At 39.9% G+C, this 10,661-nt stretch overlaps 1 protein-coding gene across 1 annotated transcript in view; it reads right to left on the minus strand.

Moving 5' to 3' along the window:
* The window catches only part of plch1 (phospholipase C, eta 1), a 59,259-nt gene extending 48,598 nt beyond the window's left edge, over positions 1-10,661 (minus strand). Inside the window, exons 1-2 of the mRNA XM_020088542.2 lie at positions 10,424-10,661; positions 3,028-3,129 (exon numbers count right to left, since the gene is read on the minus strand). Of these exons, the coding sequence (XP_019944101.2) occupies positions 3,028-3,106 (79 nt within the window). The 5' untranslated portion in view covers positions 3,107-3,129; positions 10,424-10,661. The remainder of the gene's footprint in view (positions 1-3,027; positions 3,130-10,423) is intronic.

Consider the following 10,661-nt stretch of genomic DNA (forward strand, 5'->3'; position numbering starts at 1 on the left):
TGTGTGTGTGTGTGTGTGTGTGTGTGTGTGTGTGTGTGTGAGTGTGTGTGTGTGTGCCCGAGGCCTTCCAGTGAATGCTCACTTTAATTTAAGTGCAAATCTCTCTTCATCCACACCTGCCTGATCACAGACACAGACCCTTGGCCAAATAACAACCATCAGCCACTCGGTCATTCACAAAAGACTGGAAACAACTGGAGGAAAAAAGAGGAGAGAAACTAGAAACAACAGGAGGAAAAAAAATCCTGGAAACAACAGGAGGAAAGGAGAGAGGCAGAGTGGAGCAAAGCCATGTGGAAAATAATCGAATTGAGGGGGCTTGTGTTTTCAAAATGGTTCTGACTGACAAGAAAGGACAAACTGTCGAAGAGGTGAAGGAACGGACAGGCAGAGATCAGAAAATCAGAAACAGATCAATTTGTTCTTCTTCCCTTTATCCTTTTGAAAAAAAACTTCCGACAGCTCGAGCATAACAACAGTAGGATCTAGATTAGTATCAGAATATGTTATCTCATTAGAAATGGATGAGAGGGGGTAGATCTGTGAGCTCACTTTAATGGAACTTCATGAAAATGTATTTTCATGAGAAAATAAATTGGCTTTTCATTTGAAAGTGGTGATCTCAGAGATTTTTAGTAATAAATGTCTGTTCAGTTGCAATTAATTGCCAAATGAGGTAATTGGTGATTGAGCTTATGACCTAGTAATGAAAGTATTGCAATATTTATATATTGTAGTGTTATAAACTTTAAATGTAGCAGGAGATCATATCTTACTCACTGTTTCACTTGCATGTTCATTCTCTCAACAGTTTCTTACAGTCTTCCTTTTGGCTCCTTCACTATGCAAGAAATCAATAAACCAATATCAAGTCTATACAACAGAGCTCATAAGATTCATAACAAACTTCCCTCCTGCAGTGACCACTGCAGCTATCCAAATAATTTAGCCTTCAATTTCTTCTTCAGATCCCAAACAATAACACACACCCAGCACTAATGCTTTACAGCAAAAACACAACAAAGAATGCATCACTACCCCAACAGCATTTGCACTTCTTCCAGTCCCATCTTAATTACATAATGTGGTCAGAGATACGTTTTTTTCAAACACAATAATCTGCAATGAGATCCCCCATCACATTAGAGCAACAACTTCTGCTACACAACATTCACGATTTAATCCAATGATTTACAGGAGCCTGTATTTGCTGTAACATCTTTCTCTTCTCTGTCATATGTATTTTGATTTGTTGTTTTGTTGTGTGTCTGTTTCTATATTTTACTTTCTTTTGTGATGAGATTTAGTTCCCATGTACTGCAGTAACTGAACCAAGACTGTGTATGTCGTTATCACCGAAAATCTGCAGTAAAACCGTTTTGAACTGAGTCAGACCCACAGCCGTTTTTTTGTCTTTGCTCTGTTGTCTTTTTCTGCTAAAGATAAAACATTCTGGGAAAACTGCTGCATTAAGTTGCTGTAAATATAAATTGGAAATTTCTTCCTCCGGTAGCTTAACATTAAAAACATTCAAGTGGCTAAACAGGAGTTGACTTTTATTATGAAATTATCATAAGAAACACAATGTGTTCGTCAGGGAGCTTTGCACTTAATGCTATCATTCATGCATGCTTTATACTTTCCTAGATCAAGGAGGTTATGTTTTCATCAGAGGTTGTTTGTTTGTTATCTAATAGAACTACACAAAAACTATTAGACGGAATATCACGAAACTTGGTGGAAGGATGAGGTATGGGTCACTGAGAAAATGTTGTACGAATCAGGGGTAACATTTAACGTTCATGGATTAACATGAAAATAATCTGGTTTAGCAGCAGTTTAGCACCTTATTGAATTTAAGGGGACTGCAGGTGTGGTTATGTGCTCTACTGAGTGCTATTCTAGTTGGCCTTTCTTTTTGGACAGTGGATCATTTTTTAAATACTCCATTATGGACAGGAAAGAGCAGCCACAGTGAGCTGTGAGATACAAAGCTGCAGGCGACAGGCTCCACACCTCCAACTTCTCAGTGAGGTAACCAACTACTTTCACTTTTCTTTGCTGTAAAGCAACTAATTTGCAGACTCATGCAGCATAAAATCAGATCTGAATAATGGGAAAGGGCCCTTTATTGTCTGACTCAACTGAAATCTTCACAATCACCACTTAAATTATATTAATTGACCATGGACTGTGGAAGAAAAGAACATTTTAGCTTGAAAATGCATTTAGAAAAGGTGGAAATGGGTGAAATCCCTGGAATGGAACAATATCCATATTTCTAAGAATGACAGAAGGGGAAACAGACACACTTTTGTGTTTACTCTCTGCATCAATCGGGTCAATCCATCATCCACAGAAGAGGGCTGAATCAGTCAAGCTGCTGCAGGGGTGGGATGTGGGATCGGGCTGTAGTTAGTGAGGTTGTTGCTTTAAGTGGTCTGTGTGCTGTAGGTGTGACAGCCACAGAGGCAGGTAGCTCCATCAATGATTTGTCAGTGTGCAGCCTCACCACCTCCAAACCCATAAACCAAGATCCATATGATGCTGGAACAAACTATCTGAATTCAGCTTTAAGGAGGATGAAAAGGTAAAATGTGGAATTTGCTTCATTTTATCAAATAGTGAATTTGATACAACTCACAGGCATAAACAGGTATAAAGACGCATTATGTGCCAGGGTACATACATTTATGTAAACTCACAAGCAGAAGAACACACACACCGATGTTTCCATGGTGGAAAGACAGAAAAAGAAAAGAGGTGTTTGTCTTTTTTATCTTGTACATTTTTGGCTCCACTGTATTGTGTATGAATAGCGATACATGTCGTGTTATGCAGCCTGCCAATAATTGATGTCACAACACTGTAGCTTGGTCGTGCTGTTTGCCATCAGGAACCCGAGTGGAGATGAGGCTCCCTCTACTGTTCATTTCTATGACATACAGTTATCTGTATGCGACCATGCAGCATTATCTTCTGTCCTATATACAGTATCATTTGTGTGTGTGTGTGTGAGACTCTTACCCTGGAAGATGCTGTTGTCTGTGAGGAAGTGCCGGCGGTATTGAGGCTCTCCTTTTCTGTTCACCACCCAGGAGCTCATGGTGAAAGGTGGATGGCAAATAGCTGGACCCAAGAAAGAGGAGAGAATTATATAGAGAGAATTAATATATATATATATATATATACATATATGTCCGTCATTTAGTTAAACTTGGAAATATGAAGTGTTACTAATGGAAAACAATTTCTCACCATTGACTTTAATTTCAAAATGTTTGGAGACAATATCTCAGGACTGATTAACAATTACACTTAGAGATTTTTTGTACACATTTTGCTAGATGAGTAATGCAAGACATATTTTAAGAGTTACTTAAAAAAGTTAAAGTCAAGGGGAATTTTAAGTTACAAACTTCCATGATTGTGACTTTAGTCTCCCTGATATTCATTTACATGTATTTGTATATTTTGGACCTGTAATACAAGATCAAAATTCTGCCTCTAACTGAATTAAATGAATGAAAGTGACCATTAGTCTCTACCATGGAAACCCTCTCTGATCCTTCTCTTTCCTGTCTGGTCCCATCTATCCAGCCACTGGTCTTTGTCAACCTATTTGTCCTCTTTCAATTTCTTCAGCTTTTCCTCTACAACATGTGTTTCCCATTTATCTTCTCTGATTCTCCTCACCATTATTCCCGGATTCCCAATTTTCCACCACTTCCTCCTGATCACTTTTCATTCCTGCCTCCCTGACAGCCAGTTTCCCCGTCTAGTGTTTCCCCACCTGTTGCTTGTCGGTCTCTGTGTGATTTACTTCTCCCAACTACAAACACTCTCTCTCTCTCCATGTCTCACACACACAGACACACACACACACACACACACACACCACACACACACACACACACACACACACACTCACACACACACACACACACACATGCAGAGGAGATGTATAGATCTGGACAGGCTCGGAGCCTCTGGGACAGTTATTGGTGTCTGGTGCCGGCTAATGTGAGGAGAGGTGACTGTCTGCTGGAACCCGTCGAGCTCATGGGTCAAGTACCTTTGAGGTGTGAGCACTTCGTTGTGACCCCAGCACCACCTCACTATATAACACAGGAGCCTGTGATGTGTGTGGTGCCTATGACAGCCCATGATCTGTTAACATGTCACCCGTCTCATGACGAATCAGGGTTCATGATACAGAAGGAATTTATCTCAGATTCAGATAACATAAGAAATATTCTTTTTTTTTACCACCTACAAAGTACTTCACAATTTAGTCTTTTGAGGGCCATGGAGGTGCCATGCAAGACGATTTGTGTCAGTTCAGCGTCTTGCCCAAAGACACTTTAACATGTAGACACGAGGAGCCTGGGATCAAACGTCCAACCTAAAGAATGTTGGACATCCGGCTCTACCATCCGAGCCGCAGCCCTCTAGGAGACTGACCTCATGTAAAAAAAAAAAAAGACCTCACAGGTCGTTTGTGCTGCACCTTATTACAACCCATAGTTACATTTTATTGCTGGGTGACCTCTAGCAGCCATAGTAATTATTACCTGGAGCAAAGGAGGAAGTCAGGTATGATCGGCAAGGTTCATGTGAAGTGGAGGATGAACAGGCCAAAAAACCACATAGGAGTATCCGTGACTGTTCAACAATCTCCAGAATAAAAGTTTTTTTATTTTTATTGTTACGACCATGACAAAAAATATCCCGTAATATATGGGAATTAGTCTCAACCACAATCTTGTTCCTAAACTTAACCAAGTTTGTGCCTAAACCTGCTCAAATCATTAACTGCCTGTTCATTATTGTAAGCATGAGGAAGAAGGTCCAGTGTATTTGTCATAATTGGGGAACTAGTTCAGGAGATGATTATTTTGGTCCTATAAGAGGGTGGGGATGTTCAGGATGGAGAACTAAGTTGGTGAATGAAGTTAAGTTTCCCAAAAAATAAAGCATTTATAAAAAATATCCTGCAAAGCGTTGAAAACTAAGTTTGGCTGTAAGGATGGATATTTCAGCTCAGGCTCTGAGTTCAATCTGATGCTTCGGTTGAGAGCAAAACACAATTTACCGTATATCATAATTTCTGCTTTAGAGTCAAACATTTGTGGTGGGGAAGGGTTTGAACCTCTAAAACCATACATAAGGCTTTTCTTCACAGTCATTAAACTCAGCTTCACCTCCGGCCCTCGAGGCCTCAGAGCTGCTCTGAACTCACTGTAGAGCACAGTCCCTTGTGGCTTATACAGTTTAATTATAGAATGATGTTTCTAAATTACTGTTTGATTTCATAACAGAGTCCAAATTAGAGATAGGAGCCGAGCAGAGGTGGATGACTGGGGGCATTGTTAGTGCAGCTTTGGAACATCAGGTTGTGATACAGCTAAATTACAGGAATCTGCCATAAACACTGAAGTCAAATGACAAAAAGATCCCAGAATGTGACGGTCAGCAGAGGCAGGCAGAAAAATAACACAATCTTAGGGTTGGTGAATCTGAATTTACTTTTTTGTTTGTAATAAGTAGTTTTATGGCACTGTCAAAAAAATAACTTCAGATTTTTATAAAGAAACAACCCCTTGCAAATTGTTGTTGTGCAACTATTTGCACACTAGTGTTTTATTGATCAATTATAGCCAAAAACTATTACCCCCATGTTATCAAATTGAGTTGTGTCTGTCAGTACATTGGTGATTTGTTTTTGTGTGTCTGCCATGTTCATGTTGTGCAGGTTAGTAGCGCTACTCTGACTCCGACTGCGTGTAACACTAGTAGCCTTCTCTCTGCAGGAGTGGCCAAACCTCCAGGGAATAAAGTCTGTGTCTTCCTGTCAGGCGGCTGGAAGAGAGCGCAGCTTAAAAACAAATTTTGTCGCACCGCCAAACTGCCTGATGAGCCACACTGTCTCAGGGCGACAAGAAGTAGGCCGAGGATGCCCCAAAGTTGTGGTAGATATTCAAATCACGCTCAAGTGAAACAATATGAAAAATGTAATCGCAGCGATTTAGTGTTTCCACTTTCCCTCTCTGTCCTGCATCTTGAAATGTGTCGTACACGCATATTTCATCTGCTATAGCTAAGAATATCATTATATAGATCCAAGATGTCTGTGCAGTGCAGGCATATGTTTTAGAAGAAATAATGACTTCAGAAAGCTTTGCAGGACTATTTTCCAGGACTACACATTCCAGTATAATACACCTACAATTTAAAGAAGGCACTTTTATATTACATATTATTATATTATATATTATTATAAAATGAAGAACACTTTATTATATGTATGAATCTTAACCTCCTTGCAAACTTTCCTATCCTTGAACAATAGTTTAAGTGCTGTCACTTTCGATTTTACTAACAGGCTTTACCTCTTGTTTACAACCTGTGTGATAAGATCTGTATCTTGTCGGAGTTTAAAGGATTCAGTTCAGCTACAGATAAGTCACATTTTGCTCTAGTTAAAGGATTTCTGTTGTTTTTTTATAATTATAGGAGATTGTGCTAGTTTATTGAGTGATAAAAACGAATGATATGTATGTGCTTGTTCAGGGTTGTGTGTCATTGTGGAGTATTTACTTGTAAGCTAATAGCAACACAACACAATTAACAACTCTGGTTTAAGTGTTTAAAGTGTTTATAATGTGTTAGTAATTGTGTTTATAATGCAGGTATGCAAGCTCCATTAAAAGTCTGTAGTATTATAGCCATGTACATTGTTGCTGATGCCCCACAGTCTAACTAAACAAACATCCAAGACAAACTTTTTAAGCAGGCGTCATTACTGATAAAGACGATGGACAAACCTATGACCATAAGACACAATTGATAATAAACTGTTAAACTATAATAAAATGACCATGTATCGTGCCATGAAAGCATCTCTGACAAAGGCCTGCTCAGGACCTGCAGACAATCAGAGCAGCATCTGTCACTCCATACTGACACATGCCAGAGAGCACTCTTCTTGGACATGAATAATGAGACACACAATGGCTGCTCTATTTTATTTGATGTGACCAGATGGGTGATTATCAGCCATGGAAATAATAAAGACATCTGAATAATGTGTCTTACTGGTTTCAGGTCGATCACAGTATAGTTACCATGACTGTAGTGATTTTTATGACATGTTGAATAAGACTTCAAGACTTTATTGTCTGAATATATATAGATATTTCATGTCTGTGTTAGTGTGTATGTATATCGCTGTGTGTATACCACAGACTGTATATAAAGAAGGACAACATCAGCTTGTCAATAGTGATGCCAAAGCCTCTCAATCACCACCTGGTGGCTAAATGAAGCATCAGTCACAAATTCCTCCTCCTCCATGTTAATAGATGGGACATGGGTCCAACTAAAACTCAAAGTACAAGTTAAATACATTTTTCTCAAAGATTTTCTGTCAGTTTCCGTCATTTCCAGTAGTTCTTATCACAATTATGTTTATCCAGGTGCTTAATTCTCTGGTGAGTTTGGTTTGAAGTTGTTAAAGACCAGTTGTGTGTGTACCGGCGAAACCTGACGACCACTGACTCCATCCACTGTGCAAACTTCAAATGCGCAAGACGGCATGACTGGGATATTTTGGCTTCATTTCCATATAGTGGGAGGAAGTGGAGTAGTGTTGTGCACTTTTCTATACAGTCTGTGGTGTATGCTTGTAACCACGATACCTTCCTTAAATCTGTAATTGCACTTGGATAGAACTGCTTCACAAAATGTGGAGCAGGCTCATACACAACACATTGTATGTTACTCTCTTCACTGGAATCAATTGGGAAGGCTTGGGATTCTAATGGCACTCAGCCTGTAAAGCCCCTCGCTGTTCTAGAGAGTCAATGAGTAGCTTGTAATTGCCTGTTAAGCAGTTATCAGAGCAGAGAGTAAACAGTCTTGGTATGCTGATGGCTAGACAGATGGTTTCACGGTATAGAACAAGTGCTCCCTAACTCACCCATAAACAAAAGTGTGGACTGTAAAAGCAACATCCATTTTCTATACCACTTATCTTTCTGAGGGTCGCGAGGGGAGCTGGAGCTAATCCCAGCCGACATTTGGCAAAAGGACAATTTCGAGTTTCCCAACCCAACAGTCTTGGGACTACGGGAGAAAGCCGGAGAACACAAACATATAATAAATGTATCTAGATATTTTATTATTGATCCGAATTTCTGCTTGATTGGTTGTTTTGTCTACATAGAATCTGAAAATAAAAAATGCAGAGCACCATTTCCCAGATCCCAAATTAAAGTCCAAAGTGTTTGTTTTGTCTGACGGTGTGTTCAAATCCCAAAGGATTTAAATTAATTATTATATAAAAGATGGAGCCAGACAATTAATTCAAAATTTCCCTTTTATTTGATTAATTTCATTACATTAATTGATTTTCTAATGATCAGCTCATGGATGGTCTGATCGTCATTTCACCCAAGTTAAAACATTCAAACAGTCCTGTTTGAGTGAGCTTTTGACCTGATAAGGAGACAGAGTGGAGCTTGAGGCAGTGAGGTTAGTGAAGGGTCAACGTTGGGTTACACAGGCGCAGGATGGACAGTGACATTATCTGAGCATGTTGACAGATAATTTATGGGGTTGTAGAAAAAAAGGGGTCAGAGTCAATATGTAAGGCTGTGATATACTGATATAATGATGTTTGAAAGTGAAACACAGTCTTACTGAGCAGAATAATAAAAGTACTTTAGTGTTGCACACTGTAAACAATGGTCAGACCTTTGTACATTTTTCTGTCTCTGACTCCAGCGTGTGAAATATATGCCATGTTTTTTTTTTTCACTTCAGGGGCTAAATCTTAATTTAACTTTTGTCCATGCACGTGTGTGAGGTAAAACGTGTGTGGAAGAGTCGTCTCGCTTTACCATGGAATTGAGGGATGAGTATAAAGTCATAAGTCAAACCCTCAGATCTATTTCAAGCAGAGACTCCCCCTGACTCTCCCTCCTGTTCCTATCCTTTACTTTTACTCTCTAAAGTTTTTAGACTCAACTCCCTGCATGTTCTTATCAGTGTCCTCGTGGACAAGAGGTAGCTGTTCGTTCTCTGCAGGAGTGAGAGAAGTTGCGTAAAAAGTTATGAACACTTGACCAAGACACTGAAATACGTTTCCTATCCTTTGGGAAACCGTACATTTTAGCGACAGCTTGTTCATTCATCGAATATTGTGCAAGAAAGAAAGCCATTCTCTGCTTTTATATTTCGGTCTTGTTCCTTCATATATGCTTTCACAGTTTGGTTCATTCAATCCCAGACTGTTCCTCCTCTGTCCTCCCTTTCTTTCCAACAAGCAACTTCAATTATTCATGAGAGATCACAGCACCCACAAAGAGTCGTGTTTCCACTCTGACAAACCTACACCAGCAAGCTGATACACTGCTCACAATACTCCAAGTCACATAATAACAAGGGAGTCACTTTACAGCTGATGCATTCCTTCGCACACACACACACACACACACACACACACAGCATCTACAGTGCATGTGGGTGTGTGATGGAACAGCCCCCCCAGTGACTCTTTATTGTGACAGCAGATAAAACAAATGGCTGAGAAACACAAGTAAACTGCAGATTTAAAAGTGGATGCATTTGCACGTGAGGGCCAAGGTGCCTGTTTCAATTTCAGACAAACTGACAAAGATGCTCCATATGTTTGGTGTCGACAACACACACTGAGGTTTATCACATGGCAGCAGGCATGGATTACTTTGGGATGCATCTCAGTGAGTGTACACACCAGCTTTCTGTCTCTTTAAATCTCTTTGTCTTTCACACCCTGGCCTACTACACACAACCCACTCAAATCAAATCAAAAAAAATCCCCCAAGGACCCTCTGCTCTGTGATGGGGGAGTGCCCCCAGCTCTTTCTCTCTGGGATGGCAACCGGCTGAGTGTAATAAAGGCCTTTGTTATGCTGCCCTGCTGCAGATCTCTACTGTTGAAAAAAACACCGGGGTAAAGGAGTGAGCTTCACGCAGAATGAAATTATTTAGTTTTTATTTCAATCACACTAACGTATAATCAACTCTGGAAGCAAATGAGCCCCCCCAAAAAAGTGCTTGACAAGAACAAATGAGTGATCACATCAGCTCAGGGGTATTGTGGAATAAATAAAACCATGGGAATTGATGCATGAAGTGGTGCAATCAAGATAAGAAGTGACACATCCTGTATGGTTGTATTCCTGAGCCTGGGTGTCCAGGCACACAGGTTTAACAAGGGCACACATGCATGGATACTGTACACAGTGACCTACCAACAGTGCATTTAAAGTGACAGCTGACTGTGTGCAGACAAGTCAACAAAAGTACTTCATTAGATGTATTAAAAACTTTAAAGCTACTGTCTATCATTCAAATATCTGATGATGAACTCACTTACTTCTGTGCCTTCAGTCTCAGATAGTGAAACCACGTTGTCAGCCTCCTCACAGGATCTTCCCACTCTGACCACAACAGTTTTCCTTCACACTCTGAAACTCCATGATACAGAGTGCAGATGAGTAAAAGTAGAAGTAGAGTAAAGTGTAAAATAGTCCCAGTGGTTTGGTGTCAGAGAGCAAAGGGACCAACAACTTCAATGGTGTGGGCAAGTACAAGTAGCCACCACCACTACAAGC

This window comes from Paralichthys olivaceus, chromosome 11 (genome assembly GCF_024713975.1).
Source record: "Paralichthys olivaceus isolate ysfri-2021 chromosome 11, ASM2471397v2, whole genome shotgun sequence".
NCBI classification, from domain to species: domain Eukaryota; kingdom Metazoa; phylum Chordata; class Actinopteri; order Pleuronectiformes; family Paralichthyidae; genus Paralichthys; species Paralichthys olivaceus.